The sequence below is a fragment of the Tribolium madens genome, unplaced genomic scaffold, assembly GCF_015345945.1.
Source record: "Tribolium madens isolate multiple individuals breed KSU strain unplaced genomic scaffold, Tmad_KSU_1.1 Scaffold_3;HRSCAF=73;Tcas5.2_LG2, whole genome shotgun sequence".
Taxonomy (NCBI): Eukaryota; Metazoa; Arthropoda; class Insecta; order Coleoptera; family Tenebrionidae; genus Tribolium; species Tribolium madens.
This window is the reverse complement of record NW_025401006.1, coordinates 10,034,332-10,054,853: the sequence shown is the minus strand read 5'-3', so window position 1 is coordinate 10,054,853 and position 20,522 is coordinate 10,034,332. Positions and strand designations below refer to the sequence as shown.

The window sequence follows — 20,522 nt, the reverse complement described above, 5'->3', positions numbered from 1 at the left end:
CAACTTGACACTGTACATATTACAAATCCTAAGAAGATCATTTAGAGGAGAATTAAATAGATAATTATTATGTGTAAACGATATTTTGAATAACTGGTTTGATCTGCTATTATACTGAGGAACGTGAAAATTTATTAAATTTAGTATTGAAGTATCATTGATCAAATTATTCAAAAGTTTATAAACAAAACATAAAGCCTGATATCTTCTTCTAGTTTCAAGTGTAGAAAGACACATATAATTTAATGAAATATTGTAATCATCTTGCACACAATAAGGAAGCAACCATTTTATATATTTAAAAAACTTTGACTGAATTGCTTCAAGCCTACCAACATGAATTTTGTAATGTGATAGTTTCATCAAAAAATGATGCAAAAAAAATGCGAAATTATTTTTTCATTTGAAAAAAGAGAACAGTTTCAGAATTAGTGATGTTTATGATAAAATACCTAATTCTAATTAAATTTCAAACTTCCTACTTACTCCTTAATCAATAATTATTGATAGCGGGGCATAAATCAAATTGATTCAACGATCTTTAAGATTAAAAAAAAATATATGTAGTCCTAAGTCTTCGCAAGCATGTTTTTATTAATACAAATATGAGGTGTATGGTTTAGATTGATCCACCCTGTGTCTTTTTTCTTTCACTTTTTGTACAATTAGATACTTTTTCCCAAAATCTACCAAAAAATAATTACGTACAAAAACATTTTCTAGTTGCTAAAGCAAGCAAGTTTTTGCTTTATTTTGCTTTGTAAAAAATGAAAAATCTCAACAATCCCAAATTGGTGTTCCTTGAAATTTTTTATATTTTTTCGCATCCATACAATTGTGGGTTTGGGTCTTGTCACTTTTTGAAAAATCCATATTTGAAAATCTTGATGTGGGTTAAGGGAACAAGTTGTCTCAAATCTGCTCATTAATTAAATAATTTCCGTACCATTTACGTAGTTAATCACGTATTTTTAAACCCATATCAAACTTGTGATATTGACTCGTTCCTAAACAAACAAGCAACTTATTTATTTTTCCAATGTTACCAATACTGATAAATGAGTAACGTGCCTAAAGTATTGTCTCAGTCATGTCTTTATCACGAAGCGAAATGGACCGTTCTTTCTTACTAATCCAAGAAAGAACTCAACACGGTACGACTATCTTTTAACTCATCATTGAAATTTCCTTATCACTAACACACATTTTTAACCATGACCAACTATCGGTTTAATTACGACGTAAGTGTTTTAGATTTCATCGAAAAGGCCCAAACCGCCGACTTTGAGACTGCCATCCACTATGCAAGTAAGTAAAAAAATCAGATTTTTGAATTTGTAGTCAACTATTTTTTTATTAAGGATATGGAAAATTCCAAGCTTTGCTCCTTGCTGTTTGTGGAACAATTTACGCAACTTGCGCCATCAGCTCAACAACATTATCATTCGTCTTGCCTTCAGCCAAATGTGACTTTAATTTATCATCAATTGATAAGGGAAAATTATCAGCGATGCCTTTAATCGGTAATTTCAACGATCAAACTTAATACAAAACCCAACTTTTTTTCTCTTTGTAGGAATGATATTCGGTTGCAGTCTTTGGGGCTCAATTGCTGATTCTCAGGGCCGTAAAGTCGCAATAATGCTTTCGCTTCTTGTCGATTTTCTCGCAGCTTTGACCTCATCTTTTGCTCAGACGTTTAATTTCTTCTTAGTTTGTCGTTTCTTCAACGGATTCGGGTAAGACCCTTCGAAATCAACCCCCAAATGCAGTTTAAACCCATTCTCAGTATTATAGGGGCCACTAGCATTATTTTCTCTTATTTGGGCGAATTCACGTCAAAAAAATACCGGGATGGGATGTTGGGTCGTTTAGAAGTATTTTGGAACGTTGGAGTCATCCTTTTACCAGGTGAGTACCAGACTAAGACCCAGAAGTAGGTTTAGACAATCTAATTAATGTTTGATGCAGAGTAGGTTGCCAGTCTGGCCAAAAAATAATGTGGATTCTTCTTTAGAACAGTCAGTCTGGTCCGAGCTACTTATTGCAGTGTAAAAATCAAAAATTTTGACACTGTTTTGAAACCTAACCAAGCTGTGTTTTATTTGTAGGTCTAGCGTGGATTCTGCTTAATCAAACCGTGTTAAATTCCTTCATCGATCATGGGAATTTCAGCCCTTGGAGAATTTTCGTTTTGGTCTGCAGTATCCCGAGTTTGATCAGTCTAGTTATGCTGTATTTCCTACCAGAGACACCAAAATTTCTAATCTCAAAAAGACAATACGAAAAAGCCAAACTCGTTTTCCAGAGAGTGTTTACTTTTAATACTGGATTCCCTTCATATGCTTACCCAGTAAGTCGTTTAATTAACGAAAAAATCTTTCTTTACTTAAATAAATAAAAAACAGGTCATGACTCTAGAAGGGGAATACGAAAATAATAATAATGCCGAAGAATTTGTCAAAAAAGTACCACTTAAAGAAAAAATTTGTTTCAAAATCTCGTCCATTGTCAGTGAATTTCAAGTGTTGTTCTCTCAACCTTACCTAAAATACCTCTTGGTGACTTGTTTTGCTGACTTTGGCCTAATGGCAAGGTAGGGTTCATAAATTTATTGAATGTTTTTCTGACAAATTTTTTGTAGTTACTACACTTTGATTATGTGGTTTCCTGAAATTTTCGAACGTTTCAATGAGTTCGCAATTACTCATCCCAACAGTACTGCAAGTGTTTGCTCCGTGTCCTATAGAAAAGGAGACACTCTTGAAGTATTTTTCCCTGAACCTTGTATCCCTTCAATAGATAATCGTGTTTTCCTCGACACGATTATCATAGGATTAAGTTGTATTCCTACGTCAGTATCACTCAGCTTCTTTATGAGGAAATTTGGCAAGAAAACGGTATTAAGTGAGTATTGTTTTCGTTTAGTCACAGGCAAAACATCCAGTTCTGTAATTTTCCATGATAGATAGTCATCCACAATTGAACTTTGTTATTTAATTATCAACAATTATTAAAAAAACAATAGTAATCTGTATTTTCTTACAGTTATTGGATTGGTGATGTCAGGGTTAACAACCCTCTCACTAAACTGGGTACAAAGTTCAACACAAACTCTGGTACTTTCTTGTGTTTTTGAAGCACTGACCAGTATTCTTGAAGCTGTGATTTTTTGTTTTATTGTTGATTTGTTTCCGACAAATCTTAGGTAATTTTCCCAATCAAAACTGATAACAAAATTCAATCCAATTTTTTTAGGGCAATTGCTTTAGCTGTTACTGCATCGACGGGGAGAATTGGGGCAATTTTTGGAAATGTAGTTTTTGGATTATTGATCGATTGGAAGTGTTTTGTACCGATTTATCTCTTTGGCTCGCTTCTCATAGGTAAACAATAATATTTCTAAGTAACTTTTAATAAACTAATATTTTTTCAGCCAGCGGAATGCTTTGCTCAGTTTTACCTCAAACTGACAAATACACAGTAATACATTAGGAAACTTCCAGTTTTATCTTTTTATTTTTTTACTTTATTTATTCATATTTATTATATTTTGATGTTTAGTTTTTTATATAAAAGTCTTATTATTGTGTGGATCTTTGAATGCCTCAAACCTACCTCACAGTTTTAATTATAAAAAATATTATTGTCGAAAATAAAATAGAAAAACTGAAAAAATACAAAAACGTGTTTGCTTTTTTAAAGTTTAATTTGAATTAAGTATTAAGTTATCCGACTAGTTCAGTTATCTAAAATTTTTTGCTACAATTATAAAAAACAAATAAATAAACCACATATAATAATATATCCTGTAAAATTGTAGGAGTAATAAATAAAGTTTTCTACAAAGCTCTTAAAAAATACATTATTTGACAACTACTTGTCAAAAATTCCAATGAAATATGCCCGTGAATGGTAGCGACACCCCTTCAACCGAAAATCCCACCGAGTTAGCCAGTTTCGAAGCAGCTATTTCTGCTACCAAATTCGGAAAATTCCATTTGTGCCTCTTCCTCCTCCTTATTCCTGGATCTTGGACAAGCACTTTTGAAGTTACCTCAATGTCATACGTGTTTCCTGCCGCTGAATGTGACCTAAATCTCACAATTCATGATAAAGGCCACTTGAACGGAGGCGCTTATTTTGGTAAGAATTGATATTATCAAAAAATACTAAATAAATAAATGGGAGTTTCAGGAATGATAGTAGGTGCTTTACTCTGGGGTTTTCTGTCTGATACTTTAGGAAGAAAGTATGTTTTGGTTCTAACGTTTTTACTGGATTCGGTGATGGTGGTAATAAGTGGGTTTTCCCAAAGTTTGGCTATGCTGTTGTTACTTAAATTTTTTGGAGGATTTTTGTAAGTAATCAGACAATTATAATATTTTAATTAATTGTAAGGTTCATCAGCGCCAGTGGAACTTACACAGGTTTTACTTCATATATTTTGGAATTTTATGCTTCAAAATATCGATCAAAAGTTCAAATGGTTAGGGGAATTGTAGTAAGTGTAGGGACTGTAGTTTTGCCAATTCTGGGGTGGATTATTATGCCACTAGATATAACACTCAATCATCGCAACTTTCTTGGTTTGAATTATCCCTTCTTAATAATTTCATAACTAAAAAATTACAGTTTTTCATTCATGGAATATTTTTTTATTTGCGTGTGCACTTCCGTCGTTTCTTAGTGGAGTAATTTTTATTTTCATGCCTGAAAGTCCAAAGTTTCTTATGACTGTTGGTCGCAATCATGATGCTCTTAAAATTTTTCAAAAAATCTACAGTTTTAATACTGGGAAACCCAAAGAAGAATTTCCAGTAAGAATAAAATAGTTCTACTTTACTTCCATATTTCGTTAATTTAGGTAAAAAGTTTAGTTGAAGAAACGATAGAGAGAAATGAAGAAAGAAAACATGGTGGTTTTGTTACAGCTAACAGGACAAAAAAGCAAGCTTTAAGAGAAGGTTGTCAACAAGTTAAACCAGTTTGTCACCCTCCTCACCTTAAATCTCTAATTCTAGTTTGTACGATTCAGTTTTTAAATATGTTTAGGTACACAAAATTAGTGTAAGTAGAATAGAATAATATCTTTACTTGTGATTTCAGCATACAATCTATTCGTCTTTGGTTGCCTCAAATTTTTCAGTCCATTAGCGACTACAAAAGACAAAACAATGAAACAACTGCAAGTCTTTGTAAAATGTTAAAGTTGATAAATCCACCACAATCATCAAAGTGTCAATTCGTAAATTAATATTATTTCACATATCAAAAAATAACGAATAATTTTAGAATGTTTCTTCGTCGGTTTATTTTAGCACAATGATAATTGCAAGTGTATCGATTACAAACTACATAATCGTAGTACTATTGATTAATAAATTGGGCAAGAAAATTTTAATCTGTAAGCAACATAAAATTAAAAACTTTCTAAAAAAAAATTCTAGTTGGATCCTGTCTTTTGGGTGGAATTTGTGCCTCATCGCTTTATTTTGCCCAAACTACGACCGCAGTCTTAATTTTATCTTCTCTTTTTATATCCATGGGAGGCATTTCTCTAAACGCCGCTACAGTTGTTACTGCAGACCTGTTTCCAACAACTTTGAGGTTTCTTATCTTTTGTTATCAAAAGTTTTTTAAATATAATATTTTAGATCTGTCACAATTTCTTTTACAATGGTTTCAGGACGGTTAGCTGCAATGCTTGGTAATGTTATATTCCCATTTCTACTCAAAGCTGGTTGTGCTCCCCCGTTCCTCGTTGTTGGATCTTTGATTATTGGTACAGATAATTAAATAGAAATGAAACTAATTAACTTGTTTTTACAGTCGGGTCAGGACTTAGCATTCTCCTGCCTAACACCGAACTAAAAGCACTGCAATAATTACTTTTCTATTTTAAATTTGTGTAATTATAAGTAAATAAAATAAAACAAAAAACAGAAAAGTCTTTCACTGCTAAAAAACTGTTAGGAAAATTCCATTCCTGCAACATTTTTGTCGTGTTTCATCATATCGCACAACAAATTTATTTTGTTTAAACTCCCAAATGCGTCACTATTGTGACTTACACATTCTAAGTATGTCAAAAGAGACAACATAAATTACAACTATGTAAAGTATGGATTACGCGTCTTATAAAATCTATTGTTGCACCTAGCATTCGCATGTATTAAAATTATTTAAATAATCTGTTTTTGAATAGTACAATTGTTTTCACTTATCAGCAGTAATAGTGAACAAATGGCACCAAAACCTTTGAAAAACGTTTTAAGCAAGAATCAGGTGTTCAACATTTCGAATAATGTTGAAAGAAATACTTACGGATCAACAAAGCGACAAACTTCAGAAAGAGGTATAATCAACTTTTATTTATTTAGTGACTCAATTAATTATTTTAGAAGTGTACGATGCTGATTTTGAGACAGCAGTATCAGCGACAAAGTTTGGAAAATTCAACATTTTTCTCTTCCTGCTGTCGATTCCTGCTGGATGGTCGTCGGTGTTTGAAACCACCACCATGTCTTACGTCTTTCCTGCTGCTCACTGTGATTTAAACTTGTCTTTGACCGACAGAGGGTCCTTAAATGCCATCACTTTCGTAGGCAATTCGTCAAAATATTTATTTTATCAAAAAATAATAATGATTATTAGGGATGGTATCAAGTGGATTTGTTTGGGGCTTCCTTTGCGACACCCTTGGACGAAAAAAATTAATGGTGGTCGGTTATCTACTCGATGCCTTCTTTGTTATACTCTCTTCTTTCTCCCAGAATTATATTTTGCTCCTCATTTTTAAATTTTTTGGGGGCTTTATGTAAGCTTGCTGATTCACTGCTTTAAAACTGACAGATTCAATTTTAGTAAACATTTTTACTAGAATCAATGGACCTTTCGCGGCACTGACTGCTTATTTATCAGAATTTCACTGTTCTAAATACCGATCAAGAGTACAATTAGTTCGAGGAATGATAGTGAGTGGTGGATCTCTGACTCTACCCATGCTAGCATGGGCCATTTTGCCCCAACAAATCGATTTAAACCTTTACAACAACAAAATAGGTAATATTTGAGCAATTTTTGCACATGTTTTTAAATTAATTTCTTAGTGCTACATTCGTGGAATATCTACCTCCTAGTGTGTGCCATACCATCGCTGATTAGTGGAATCATTTTCACATTTCTGCCAGAAAGTCCAAAATTTTTAATGACTGTTGGTCGCAACGATGAAGCTTTGGACGTCTTTAAAAAAGTTTATAGTCTCAATACCGGCAAAAGTAGAGACGATTTTCCGGTAATTTTATGTAATAATAATGTGTACTCGTAACTGTCTTGCTCTAGATTAAAAGATTGATAGACGAAACTAAAACAGAAAGTAATGAACATGGTGGACACATTACTGCCAACAGAACTAAAACTCAAGCACTGCGAGAAGGATTTCAGCAAATTAGACCCTTGTGCTATCCTCCTCATTTGAAACATATTGTTTTAGTGTGTTCAATACAGTCACTGTTTATGTTAAGGTATGTTTATTCATTTTAATTTATGTAATTAATGAAATTATAAATTTTGTACAGTGTTAATACATTAAGGCTGTGGTTACCCCAAATATTTCAATCAATCAGCGACTACCAATATTATAATAATGGTACTACAAGTAGTCTTTGTAATATGTTACAAATTCTGACTCCGAAAGAATCAAATGTTACGTGCCATGTTGTAAGAAATTCAGAAAATTTGTATTGAAAATTTTGATAAAGATATCTATATTTTTAGAATTTTTCTCCAACTGTATACATGAATACAATGATAATTGCAGCAGTGTCAATTTGTGGATATTTCGTTGCTAGTACATTTATAAATAAGTTGGGCAAAAAACTACTTTTAGGTAAAAGAAATCAAAACCAAATGTGGTGCTTATTTCGGAGTTTCAGGCACGTTTTCCATTGCTTGTGGAATTTGTGTGATTGCAATATATTTTTCTCAAAATACTGCCACCGTTGTGACTCTGTCATCACTTTTTTTATCACTTGGAGGAATCTGTGCAAATGTCGTCATAACTATTGTTATTGACTTATTTCCAACATCGCTGAGGTATTTATATTTTCAAGAGACAAAAATAAATGTTTCTATTTAAAAATTTTAATAGGACTGTAACAATATCACTCGCGATGATGTTTGGACGTTCTGCTTCAATGATCGGAAATTTAATTTTTCCAATTTTGTTAACTTTAGGTTGTGCCCCACCCTTTTTCTCTATTGGCTCTATCGTAATTGGTACATTTAAAAATAAATAAGGTGTAAGAAAACCCCAAACTTCTTCTGTTTCAGGATGTTCTCTGCTTACTGTACTTCTGCCAAATACTGATCTGAAAGCTTTGAAATAAAAAAGTCTCCAATGTCCGTAAATGTGATATTTTTATTATTTAATAAATTTAATAAATAAATTATTGATCATTTTATTTAGGAGTATCATATTCCTTACAAAACGTAATTGTTGTTAACTGTAAATTATTAACTTTCCCTGAGAATGAACACCTTGAACTACGTTTAGTGCAATAAAGTAACAATAATTTAATATTATTGTTTAATACAATATCTCTCGATAAACTCCACCTAATAGCTATACCTATATAAGATAATTTTTTAAAACAAACCACCAAAAAAGGAAAATATTAGTTGCTATCAACTTTAGCGAAAAAAACGCCCTGCAAAGCTCAGCAAAGTTGAAAAAAATATTTATATACTCGCATAAAACAAAAAGAAAAACATTTACTAAAGCAATATCAAACAAAAACATACTCATAACAAATAATGCCTTGATAGGTGCATTTTGTATAATATGTAAATAATAATAGCATATAAAACAACCTACATGCTTGAAATAGATAAAAATAAATACAAGTGGCGTTTATGTTGTGTCCTTCTGACGACATTCTGATACGAATACAGTAGGGACTTTTGCTAAAACTTATTAAAAAATTTTATTGTTTTAAGTTAAATACGTTATTTCTAAGAATAAACCAAGGGGTAAATACAGGATGCGCCAGAACTCGCGCCCCAGAGAAAAATGGCATATAAGGTAAGATACCAGGAACATGGAAAAAATGTTAAAAAAAATTTATCTATAAAAATTTCGAAGTTATGAGGGTTTAAAGTTTGCACTTTGACTCTATTTATTTCTGTTGGAAATATAATTTTTCAAGTTTTTTTGCTATAGGCTATTAAAAAAGGAAACAAGAAAGCTGTATCCTAAATTGTAACTCTGTTTAATGTTATTTGTGGCTTTTATTGACAACATTTTTGTACCTTTACTAAATAATTGTAAAAAAACATATACAAGATTATCAGTATCATTAGACATAAAAAAAGTCAAATGTCAAAAAATAAATGTCAAAATTTTTTGACAGATAGAATTTTTTAAACATTTTTTTCATGTTCCTGGTATCTTACCTTACTTGAAAATTTTCTCTGGGGCGCGAGTTCTGGCGCAGCCTGTATATGATACTCGTAAATCATTGTAACCCACCCGGACCGAGAAACCAGGAAAACAGGTCAGTTTTTAACAGGATCTGATTACTTACTTTCTTTTTGTCTAAAATATTTAAAATATTTTAATAGTTTTTAATGTAATTGTTATCAAAGTCAAATATTTTAAGAAATTTAAAAAATCCAAGTGGTTAATAACAAGAACAAGCAATTATTAAAATAAGACTGATTTTTTTTTATAATAGCTTGGTAAAACTGTACCACTAATTTGTTCTGTTTTGTTCTGCTGATTGCAGCAATACTTGCAAAGATATGTACAACATACGTGGCATTTATGGAGGGTTACAAATTCAAGCAATTGTTTGGTTAATCTCTTATAATAATAAAAAATAATCATAAAATTTTTAGTAGGTCTTAAAAGAACAATTTTTCTATAAGTTTAAAACTAAAGTGTAAAAATAAAAAATACTAAAATAATATAGTAGCAAAAAAATATCTGTAATAACAATAAGTTCAAACCACTTCAGCGTATTTAACCAAATGTAGTTAAACTTCTCTTTTTTAAAAATGTGATAATGCTCCATTGCTACACTGTTTGCAAAACGATTTAGATTTAACAAAAAAATGCATTGTTTTAATCCATCCACCATAAAAGACAAGTGCATAGAATTATTTTCCTAGCTTATAAGCATGAACGAATGAACGTTATTTATTGCCACATTAGAAACAAGAATTAAATAAAGAGAATAATTTACAAAAATCTTGTTAATTGTTAGTTACCTTTCACGTTGATTTGCAAAGTTGTTTTAATTTGTGTCATAAACTAATCATTATTCTGTGACAAAGCAAGCAATTTATTATAATTATAGAATTCAACAACCTGCATTTTGATGGTAAGTACGTATGTACATACATGGTCAAGTAGGTATTACTTCAAAATTTTCAAGCAAAATTATTTCACTTGTATCAAAAGTCGGTAATCTTACTTTTAGTTCAATTTAGTATGATATTGAAACTTATCGCATTTTTTTTCAGTTAACTTTACTACTCATTGTTCTAAATTCAGTGTCAGGTGATAATAAGCAATAATACTAATATAAAACAAAATTAATCAGTGCCATCATTTCTCCACAGGTGTATCATTATGTCTAAGAACATTTACACAGTCACATCAAATATCAAAACGACAGGTATCTAAATATTAATCACTTCCAAATCAAACATTCATTTTTTTCAGTTCCGGCAGATTTTGAAACTGCTATTACAGCAACCGGTTTCGGGAAATTTAATTTTTTATTTCTCTTGCTAATCCTTGCTTCAGGATGGGCCTCTGGGTTAGAAAGTAGCACAATGGCTTATGTTTTTCCGGCAGCTCAATGTGATCTTGATCTGAGTCTTGAAGATAAAGGACTATTAAATGCTATTACATATTCTGGTAAGTAGGTAACTGATTAGATTAAACTAGACTAGAAAATTTCTGATAAAATTTTAAGGAATGATTTCAAGTGCTGTTATTTGGGGATTTCTCTTTGATACTCTTGGACGAAGAAAACTCTTAATGATTGGATTTTCGTTAGATTTTATTTGTGTAGTTATAAGTTCTTTATCGCAAAACAAAGAAATGCTGATAGCTTCGAAATTTTTTGGTGGTTTTATGTAAAAAAAAATCTTGGGTAAACCAATAATACAAAATTTGGTTTTAGCATAAATGGCCCCTATGCGGCATTATCAACTTATGTTTCTGAATTTCACTCAAATAAATATAGAGGACGAATGCAATTAATGATAGCAATTAGCTTTTGTTGTGCAGGCATGGTGTTACCCTTATTAGCTTGGGGTCTTTTACCACAAGAATTAACTTTGCAAATATCTGATACATTTAGTAAGAAAAAGCTCAACTAATTATAAAATTTTGCCATTTGTATTCTAGTCATTTTCTCGTGGAATATTTTACTTTTCTTGTGCAGTATTCCATCGCTTGTAAGTGCAATTATATTTGTTTTTGCGCCTGAAAGTCCGAAATTTCTGATGACTATTGGTGAAAACGAACAAGCTTTAAAAATATTCCAAAAAATCTATTCAAAAAACAGTGGACAATCACCAAAGTCATTTCCGGTAAAATACAATAAACTAGAAGTTTTCTAAATAATTAATAAATTTCTAGATTACAGAGTTAATAGATGAAGTTAGTCTCAAAAAGAAAGACCCAAACGAACATGGTGGACAAATTACTGCTAAACGGAATCAAATGCAAGCTCTGCGGGAAGGATGGCAACAAATCAAACCGCTGTTTTTTCCTCCTCACCTGAAAAACATAATTTTGGTTTGTCTGATTCAAACTCTGTTTACAATGACGTAAATAACTGCTCGAAATTAGACGTAACATTTATCAAAATTACTGTTGCAGTGTTAACACGATGAGGCTTTGGTTGCCACAAATATTCCAAGCTTTGAATGATTATCAATATTATTATAACGTGTCGTCTGTTGATCTTTGCGAAAGCTTAGAAATCATCAAAACTTCAAATGTTACAAGTGGTGAATGCCAAGTTGTATGTTTTCCAAAAACGAAACACTAAAAAATCAATAACTTTGTTAATTATTACAGAATACGGACAATTCCTCAGTTTATATAAACGCTCTAATTGTATCAATTGTTACACTTGTGGGTGATTTGTGTGCAAGCTCTCTTATCAATAAAGTGGGAAAGAAAACACTTCTTTGTATATTTTCCACTTTCCCCAAAGAGTGTGTCATTTTTAATTAATAATTTTTCAGTCGTTTTAGGAATTTTTGCTGGAGGATTTGAAATCACAATGTATTTCTCCATGAATACAGCTTTCGCAGTTGCATTTTCATCACTGTTTGCTAGTTTTACACAGATAGGAGCTAATGTTTGTATTGTAGTTATTATAAATTTATTCCCCACTACTTTAAGGTAAGAAAAAATAAGACAATATAATTAATAAATATAAAATTTTAGAACAATGTCATTGGCGTTAGCTTTAATGTGTGCTAGGATTGGATCAATGGTTGGAAATCTAGTATTTCCTTTACTTATTCGGACAGGTTGTGGGCCACCTTTTTTTACAATCGCAGCGCTAGTTTTTGGTAAAAGTGGTCACATAGTTAGATTATATTTTTATTTTTTATTTCAGCTAGTGCTTTTTTGTCCCTTTTACTACCAAACACCGATTCCAAGGCGTTGGAGTAACGTTTTAAATCATATTTTAATGTTTTGTAAAAAATGTTGTAAAGATTATTTCTATTATGAAAAATAAAAGAAAGTTTTCTACGAGTAATTTTTATTATTTATAATTTTAAAATACGAGTACATGCTTTATACATTTTTTGCGCGATTAGACTCTATTCGATTCTTTGATAGGTCCGTTCCTAAGACAGTAAGTTGTATTTACTCGTTGCTATCCCAAACTCGTCGGTAAGGATTTTTGTTTATTGTTACTAAGTCGGTAAGCATTCAAAAATGTTCTAGAAACTTTGGCGTTTTAGAACATTTTTTAGATATTTTGTTACAAAAACTAACATAAATCAATCGCACAAAAAATGTCATAAGCATCACGAACGTTAAGGACTTTCCAATCTCAGACAATAATTGGAGTCGTCGCTTCGTTCCTCCCCCAAACAATTGTCCTCGGTTGGTAAAATGTCCTTACCCTTCTTGATGCTTAATATACTATTACTATACAGTTTATGAAACACGTGGCTTGATAATTGGCAATGTCATCTTCATCATCGAAGACAAAAAAAAAATTACTCAAGCTCAAAGTCAATATTTGTCATGTGCAACTATGTTTTTCTTAAATCTGCACTCGTGATAACACTACGAAATTCCTTCTATAGCAGTACTAAGATAAGAAATACAAATATTCAAATATATTATAATAAATCTATCTAAATTGAGATAAATACTCGTAAATGTCAAGAATTGTCAAAAGTAAAATATTCAAATTTAAATTTTATTGAAAATGTTCAAATTGACCCCCATTATGCTCAATGCATAATTGAGCCCTTCGAACAACATCTCGATAAATGTTAAAGCATAAATCGGGGGTATCATTACGAGTATAATAAATATAAATTTTGTAAGTAGAAAGTGTTTTGTTAAAAAAAGGTCGTAGATACAAGGTAGTATTTGACGCGCACATAATGGCTATAACTCAACTGGAAGATTTATACACTCGTCATTGGCTCGTGTATAAACTTCATCCTTTTGAATTCTAAGCACAATTATGTGCTCGTTAAATAATATACTATAAGATACTCATGAGATAAGCTAAGTCCAGGCTCAAACTCCTATAAATAAATGAAAATTGTTTTTGCTAACACAAATGTGATTAAATTATATTCAAAACCATGAAGGAAACCGAAGATGTAGTTTTGTTATCGAAAACATTAGATGACTCTGAAAAAAACAAGAATTCGGACGAATGTAAGTAGACTTTTACCCATATACGACTCATATAGGGTGAGTCTTGACTTATACATATAATCTTAAAGTTATGCCAAATAATGACTAATAGTAAAAATAAATTCTATAAAAATGTCTTAATTACCCAGACATTCCGTGTTAAAAATACTAAGACTTTAAAATTTTAGATAATTTGTACTGATGACACCAATGCTTACATTACTGTCAATAGCTAAGTGAATCAATTTTCTTTATTTTCTTTACTTATTTTTAATTCCATACTCATTATTGATCATAACGTTTCATTCTCTGAGTTTATCTATATGTGTTAGAATTCTTTCTGTATTTTCTATCTAAGCTTCTTCCTTATTTGATAGCATTTATTATCAAATAAATATAATACATCATGAATTAAAAGCCAAGTGACAAAACAGTACAACACAATTAATTAACAGTTGTAGTCACTCGACTTAATTATGAACCAAAACCTTTCTCTGAAAGCTTATATTTGTGCTTCAGGTATAAAACCGGCCGATTTCGAAACGGCAATAGCAGCCACTGGTTTTGGTAAATTCAATGTAATCCTCCTCTTAATCGCAATGCCGGCAGGCTGGAGCTCAATCTTCGAAACCACAACAATGTCATACGTATTTCCAGCAGCACAATGCGACTTAAGTTTAACCCTAGAAAATAAAGGATTTCTTAACGCTATTACTTACATCGGTAAGTGGGAATTCCGGGTGGCAAACCCGTCAATAATTTTTTTGCAGGAATGATATCAAGTGGGTTCGTTTGGGGGTTTTTGTACGACACCCTCGGTCGGAAAAAACTCCTCGCAATCGGCTTATTCCTCGATGGAATTTTCGTTCTAATGAGTGCATCATCGCAAAACGCAACTTTTCTTATAATCGCCAAATTTCTAGGAGGTTTCATGTGCGTACGCTTATCTCTCTTATCACTTGTCTTCACCAGAGTTCAATTTTAGAACCAATGGACCTTTCGCGGCGCTTACAACTTACCTATCTGAATTTCACTGTGCAAGACACAGAGCAAGAGTCCAGATGATGTTAGGAATAATCTTTGGTACAGGAAATGTGATATTGCCTTTTGTGGCATGGGCGGTTTTGCCTCTCAACCTCAGTGTTAAATTTTTTAACAATAGTGTAGGTAATTTCGCAAATACAAGACAAAAATCCATATTTTATAATTCTGTTTTTAGAATTCCATTCGTGGAATTTGTATTTGTGCTTGTGTGCCTTTCCGGCTTTGATAAGTTCGATTGCTTTTATTTTTATGCCGGAAAGTCCAAAATTTTTGATGACAATGGGATGGAATGAAAAGGCTTTAGAAGTTTTCAGGAAAGTTTATTGTTTTAATACAGGAAACGCTCCTGAAACTTTTCCGGTGAACTAATTATAAATGTAAGCACATGTGTGTGAATTTGATTTTTTTACAGATCAAAGAATTAGTCGAGGAAACAAAATTAAATAATGACTCAAAACACGGAGGCAGAATCACTGTCAACAGAACGAAAATACAAGCGATGAAAGAAGGGTGGCAACAGATGACTCCTCTGTTTTTTCCTCCTCATTTAGGAAGAATCCTTTTAGTTTGTTTGTTACAAATGTTGACAATGATGAGTCTTAATACTTTACGCTTTTGGCTTCCACAAATCTTCCAAGCAGTCAATGATTATCAATATTACAACAACGGTTCGACCACTGATCTTTGCACAATGATTGACCAAATCCGGCCTAAGAATAAATCACAGGAATGCGAAGTGGTATGTAACCAAAAACTTTTATTCAAAACACATATTTTGTTTCAAGAATTTAAACAACTCGTCTGTTTACATCAACTCAATTATTGTGTCAGTTGTCTCAATTGGTGGTTACATTATTGCCGGACTGTTAATTAATGCTTTAGGCAAAAAGAGACTTATAAGTATGTTGCCCTCGCTCTATTTATTTTAATTAATTTGTTTCTTATTAGGTATATTAGGAATATTTTCTGGTTTAAGTGCGATGTGTTTGTACTTTGCGCAAAATTCACTATCAACAATAATTTTATCGTGTCTTTTTGTCTCCCTGGGCAGTATTAATGTAAATGTGGTCCTTGCCGTGGTCGTTGATCTTTTTCCAACGACTTTACGAACAATGACCATTTCTTTAACAATGATGATTGGGCGATCAGGTGCAGTGATGGGTAATTTAGTATTTCCAATTTTGCTACAATTAGGGTGTGCACCACCTTTCTTTACTGTGGGAGCCGCAATTGTTGGTAAACGTAACAAGAAAATGTAAAAAAAAACGCTATTAAATTTCCGATTTTTCAGGCTGTTCTTTTTTAGTGTGTCTTTTACCAAACACAGATCTGAAAGCACTACAGTAGTATTCGTAAGACACACTATTATTCCTTATTGTATATACAAAGTGTTCCGTTTTTATTGTTGCAAATTTAAACAGATCATAGAATATTCAATTTTAAGGCAGAAGTTTCCTATAAACATGTATCAAAAAAGGTTATGTGGGCAAGCTACACCCCCTGAAAGAGATGCGTTTTTTAATGGGATTTTTCCACTATTGGAGAATAGATAAAATTACACAACTTGGTACCGCTCTCTTTTTACTTTTTACTTTTACTCAAAAATTGAATAGAAAAAACGCAAGAGACCTATTTTTGTAAAAATCTATGAAATTTAGAATTGTGTGGCTGAAAGTGGTAAATACCAACAGCTATAATAGTTAGGGTACTTTTTACCCCTTTAAAGAGGTGTACCTCCCTTGCGTAGCATTTTTCGATGTTCATAGGAAACTTTTATCTTACAATTAAATATTCTATCACCTGCTTAAATTTGTAACAATAAAAACGGAACACTTGTATATTTGCAAATAATAAAAAAATCCAACATAAAATTGCCTTTCGATACCTACGTAATAGTGTACCTTCTGCAATTACAATGCGATAAGCATTTATCATTTTATGTTCTACTTGGGGTATAACACTGACGAAAAGTGAAACACTTTCAACAGCTTCTATTAAAGATGAGAATAAACCAACTCTGATAGATAAATCTAAGTATGTATTTAATTTTTTTTGTTTTAAATTACTACCGTTTCACAAAAAAAAAAAAACTACAATATCAGCAATCGGTTTTAGCTTTTTCAACTTAATTCTACAGCTACTCCGGTTAACCCTCACATTAGAAGTATTGGAAGTTTTAACACTGATATTTGTCTATAATATTTTGATTACAGCCACAATCGTTTATATCCTGCTCAATAAAAATATTTTCACTTTCGGTTGCACCGGAAATCAACTTCGTTATTTTAAATGGTTTGTTAATTATTTTTCCAATCAGAAATACACCAAAAGAAATATCTAACCTTTCTCTCGTATACCCAAATACGGTTTCAGCATAATAAAAAATTGTAAAGTTATCAATTTTTAAATAGGAAGATTGAAATCCAATTTTTTTTACAAAGATATAAATATTTCGAAAACGGTTAAACTTAGGTATAGAGAATGCTAATAAAAACTCTCTCAAAATTACTTGAGTAATTCGAAAACGCAATAAAAACATAGCTTTCTATTTAAAATAACGAAATTGATATCCACTTCCAATGTAACCGAGTACCGCCATCTTGAAAATAATTTCATTGAGCTAAACCTAACCGATTTTGGTTACAAACAAAAATTTTAGATACTCGTAATTATCATTGTTAGAACTCCTGAATGAATATAATAGAAGCATAATCGGTCATCAGTTCATTAAAAAACTGTCGTCACAATGRAAGAAAAATATAATATGGCCAAAAATATCTACATCGTGTCCGTAGATGACGAAACTAAAGTAAAAACTACAGGTGAGGAAACCCTAGAAAACGAAAATTTTCTTATCATGGTGTTTTAGAACCGGCTGATTTTGAAACAGCAATTTCAGCCACCGGTTTTGGATATTACAATTTATTTTTAATCCTCATCTCAATTCCTGTAGGATGGTCTTCTATGTTTGAAACGACCACAATGTCGTATGTTTTTRCAGCCGCACAATGCGACCTTGACTTAAGTTTAGATGATAAAGGAATGTTAAACGCAATTACTTACTTAGGCATGTAACAATTAAAATGACACTAATAATAGATAACTGCTGATCTTCAGGAATGATTTCAAGTGCCTTAGTATGGGGATTTCTTTATGATACTYTAGGAAGAAAAAGATTATTAATGGTTGGCTTTTTCTTAGACGCTGTTTTTGTAYTGAGTAGCAGTTTTTCCCAAAGTAAAACCGTTCTAATGGTTTGCAAATATTTTGGCGGTTTTATGTAAGTGAGAAACACATCAAATTAATTAATTTCTAATTACTTTTGTAGAATAAACGGCCCATTTGCTGCTCTCACAGCCTATATTTCGGAATTCCATTGTTCGAAATATAGAGCAAGAATGCAGTTAGTACTTGGAACTATTTTTAGTTGTGGAAGTGTAGTTTTGCCACTCTTAGCATGGGCTGTCTTACCCCAAAATTATTACTTTTCACTTTTTAACAAAACACTTGGTAATACAAAATAAAAAATTAGATTTAAAAGATAAAGTTAAATTACAGAATTTCATTCGTGGAACATTTATCTTTTCATATGTGGCTTCCCYGCTTTGTTTAGTACCGTAATATTTATTTTCATGCCTGAAAGTCCAAAATTTTTAATGACGGTGGGTCAAAACGACAAAGCACTTAAAGTGTTTCAAAAAATCTACAGTGTAAATAGCAGGAATCCTCCTGAAAATTTTCCGGTGAGCCTCAATTAACTACTTCATATTTTTTGGAATAACAAACAATTTTAGATAAAACAACTAGTTGACGAAATTGAACTGAARAAAAACTGTCAAGACAAGCACACCACTCAAGTRACWGCTAATAGGACTAAAATTCAAGCTCTCAAAGARGGGTGGCAACAATTAAAACCCTTGTTTTTTCCACCACATTTACCAAACATCGTCCTCGTATGTCTCCTTCAAACATTATTTACGATGAGTTTAAATACTTTGAGACTTTGGTTACCGCAAATTTTTCAAGCCATCAATGACTACAAATACTACCACCACAACGACTCTAATGCTGATCTTTGTGAAATGTTAGAAATGATTCAGCCAGCAAGTACTTTAGGGGAATGCGCTGTTGTAAGTAGGTAACCRAAATGGAAATATTTGAAGTAATTTTTTTTTCCAGAATCTCAACAATTCCTCAGTTTATGTTAACACCATAATTATTTCTTCTGTCAGTGCTACTAGTTACATCTTTGCCGGTTATTTTATCAATATTCTAGGCAAGAAAAAACTAATGAGTGAGTAACAAAATACATAATCAATTTTTTTTATAAAAAGTATTAGGTATTTTGGGTTTATTGGGAGGGTCCTGTGCATTTTCAATTTATTTTTCCACAAATACAGCAATGACAGTAGCATTTGCTTCAATCTTTACAGCGTCATCAAGTATTGCCTCAAATGTTGTCCTAACAGTTTGCATTGACTTATTTCCCACTACTTTAAGGTAAAAATAAATGTGAACACTTTCATTTCCTATAAACTAAACTATTTTAGAACGATGACAGTATCGTTATCAATGATGTTGGCTCGAAGTGGGGCAATGATTGGGAATTTAATTTTTCCCTTGTTACTCCAAACAGGATGTGCGCCTCCGTTCTTCACAATCGGTTCTATAACTTTTGGTAGGTTTATCACAAATGTTACTTTTATTTTTACAAATATTTGATTTAGTGTGTGCTTTCGTTGCAATGTTGTTACCAAACACTGACCTAAAAGCCTTGGAGTGACCTTCAAAAAGWCTGTGAAGCTATAAAGACTAAAATTTATTTTATGTTAACTTAATAAAAACATTTAAAAATTTTTAAAGTGTTTTATTCGTGACCACTCAGCTGAACATGCGGTTTGATTAATAGCAATGTCATTTTATTTATCGTCTAAGAAAAAAATGATATAAGCTCAAACTCAATATTTGTCTTGTGCAACAGATGATTTTCTTAAATCTGCACGCGTGATAACACTATGAACTTCCTCCTACTGTAAGATAAGAAATATAAATATTCAAATATATTGTAATAAATTAATAATGTTTGCACAATTTTTATGACGTAATTAGTTTACTATGCTTATGTGCTACATCATATTGGAGCATTTTTCAAATTTAAAACACAATTGAAATAATAATTACATCATATTATGTATGATGGTTGTTTTTAGTACCAAGTGTCGGTGTTTTGAACAGRCAGTTTAAATATAAACATGATAAAAAGACTTCTGATTACTAGAGTTCTTAYCAAAAAACATAGATGTTAATATGAAACAAATTATGATAATTGCAATTAATTTCCCAACTGTCGACCGTGAACACAGCATGTGTTTTAGTTTAAAATAGCATTTTTGGCAGAGCGTTTGAGAGACGAGTCTGCGTCATAGATCAACCACTGCTTTATTAACACTTTAAGATACTCATCAGATAAGCTAAGTCCAGGCTCAAACTCGTGTAAATAAAAGAAAATTGTTTTTGCTAACACTAGTGTGATTATATCATATTCAAAACCATGAAG

The 20,522-nt window shown here is 31.7% G+C and overlaps 4 protein-coding genes across 5 annotated transcripts in view; all 4 read left to right on the top strand.

The window, feature by feature from the left end:
* The first annotated feature begins 1,022 nt into the window (after positions 1–1,022).
* LOC123007699 lies at positions 1,023–16,480 on the top strand. The gene is made up of 31 exons (XM_044403114.1): positions 1,023–1,154; positions 1,255–1,308; positions 1,362–1,523; positions 1,577–1,739; positions 1,790–1,911; positions 2,112–2,353; positions 2,409–2,596; positions 2,645–2,907; positions 3,049–3,208; positions 3,259–3,386; positions 3,437–3,483; positions 3,951–4,146; positions 6,209–6,358; positions 6,405–6,608; positions 6,658–6,820; positions 6,884–7,065; positions 7,113–7,297; positions 7,345–7,526; positions 7,581–7,722; positions 7,780–7,891; positions 7,938–8,097; positions 8,153–8,280; positions 8,335–8,351; positions 14,383–14,644; positions 14,692–14,854; positions 14,907–15,088; positions 15,141–15,325; positions 15,378–15,704; positions 15,751–15,865; positions 15,914–16,201; positions 16,257–16,480. Exons 1-31 carry the CDS (start codon positions 1,091–1,093, stop codon positions 16,310–16,312), a joined length of 4,992 nt encoding a protein of 1,663 aa, XP_044259049.1. The 5' UTR covers positions 1,023–1,090; the 3' UTR covers positions 16,313–16,480.
* LOC123008219 (synaptic vesicle glycoprotein 2C-like) lies at positions 3,893–5,945 on the top strand. 2 transcript variants are annotated; one of them, XM_044403920.1, is made up of 11 exons: positions 3,893–4,146; positions 4,198–4,360; positions 4,411–4,589; positions 4,636–4,820; positions 4,868–4,967; positions 5,025–5,055; positions 5,110–5,248; positions 5,296–5,407; positions 5,451–5,610; positions 5,658–5,785; positions 5,833–5,945. In XM_044403920.1, exons 1-11 carry the CDS (start codon positions 3,903–3,905, stop codon positions 5,886–5,888), a joined length of 1,497 nt encoding a protein of 498 aa, XP_044259855.1. In that variant the 5' UTR covers positions 3,893–3,902; the 3' UTR covers positions 5,889–5,945. The 2 variants fall into 2 exon arrangements, with proteins under 2 accessions (XP_044259855.1, XP_044259854.1); XM_044403919.1 differs by having other exon boundaries at positions 4,868–5,055.
* On the top strand, positions 10,171–12,794 carry LOC123008218 (synaptic vesicle glycoprotein 2C-like). The gene is made up of 13 exons (XM_044403918.1): positions 10,171–10,385; positions 10,528–10,564; positions 10,627–10,682; positions 10,730–10,927; positions 10,986–11,148; positions 11,196–11,374; positions 11,423–11,607; positions 11,657–11,847; positions 11,900–12,044; positions 12,101–12,215; positions 12,271–12,430; positions 12,476–12,603; positions 12,651–12,794. The coding sequence occupies exons 3-13, from the start codon at positions 10,637–10,639 to the stop codon at positions 12,704–12,706; spliced, it is 1,566 nt and encodes a 521-aa protein (XP_044259853.1). The 5' UTR covers positions 10,171–10,385; positions 10,528–10,564; positions 10,627–10,636; the 3' UTR covers positions 12,707–12,794.
* A 76-nt stretch (positions 16,481–16,556) lies between the features above and the next one.
* Positions 16,557–20,522, top strand: part of LOC123007698 (synaptic vesicle glycoprotein 2B-like) — a 12,764-nt gene continuing 8,798 nt past the window's right edge. The window contains exons 1-11 of the mRNA XM_044403113.1: positions 16,557–16,999; positions 17,625–17,787; positions 17,835–18,032; positions 18,083–18,245; positions 18,294–18,475; positions 18,524–18,708; positions 18,760–19,095; positions 19,145–19,259; positions 19,306–19,465; positions 19,516–19,643; positions 19,693–19,744. Coding sequence (XP_044259048.1) covers positions 17,712–17,787; positions 17,835–18,032; positions 18,083–18,245; positions 18,294–18,475; positions 18,524–18,708; positions 18,760–19,095; positions 19,145–19,259; positions 19,306–19,465; positions 19,516–19,643; positions 19,693–19,744 — 1,595 coding nt within the window. The 5' untranslated portion in view covers positions 16,557–16,999; positions 17,625–17,711. The remainder of the gene's footprint in view (positions 17,000–17,624; positions 17,788–17,834; positions 18,033–18,082; positions 18,246–18,293; positions 18,476–18,523; positions 18,709–18,759; positions 19,096–19,144; positions 19,260–19,305; positions 19,466–19,515; positions 19,644–19,692; positions 19,745–20,522) is intronic.

Excerpts from the sequence above, each read along its gene's own strand:
- LOC123007699 (XM_044403114.1), top strand. The coding sequence starts at position 1,091 with ATGTCTTTATCACGAAGCGAAATGGACCGTTCTTTCTTACTAATCCAA. Across the intron at positions 6,821-6,883 it reads AAATTTTTTGGGGGCTTTAT|AATCAATGGACCTTTCGCGG; the intron begins GTAAGCTTGCTG and ends CATTTTTACTAG. Across the intron at positions 15,089-15,140 it reads ATTTTTTAACAATAGTGTAG|AATTCCATTCGTGGAATTTG; the intron begins GTAATTTCGCAA and ends TTCTGTTTTTAG.
- LOC123008219 (XM_044403919.1), top strand. The coding sequence starts at position 3,903 with ATGCCCGTGAATGGTAGCGACACCCCTTCAACCGAAAATCCCACCGAG. Across the intron at positions 4,147-4,197 it reads GAACGGAGGCGCTTATTTTG|GAATGATAGTAGGTGCTTTA; the intron begins GTAAGAATTGAT and ends TGGGAGTTTCAG. Across the intron at positions 5,056-5,109 it reads CAGTTTTTAAATATGTTTAG|CATACAATCTATTCGTCTTT; the intron begins GTACACAAAATT and ends TTGTGATTTCAG.
- LOC123008218 (XM_044403918.1), top strand. The coding sequence starts at position 10,637 with ATGTCTAAGAACATTTACACAGTCACATCAAATATCAAAACGACAG. Across the intron at positions 11,375-11,422 it reads GCAAATATCTGATACATTTA|TCATTTTCTCGTGGAATATT; the intron begins GTAAGAAAAAGC and ends TTTGTATTCTAG. Across the intron at positions 12,216-12,270 it reads GGGAAAGAAAACACTTCTTT|TCGTTTTAGGAATTTTTGCT; the intron begins GTATATTTTCCA and ends ATAATTTTTCAG.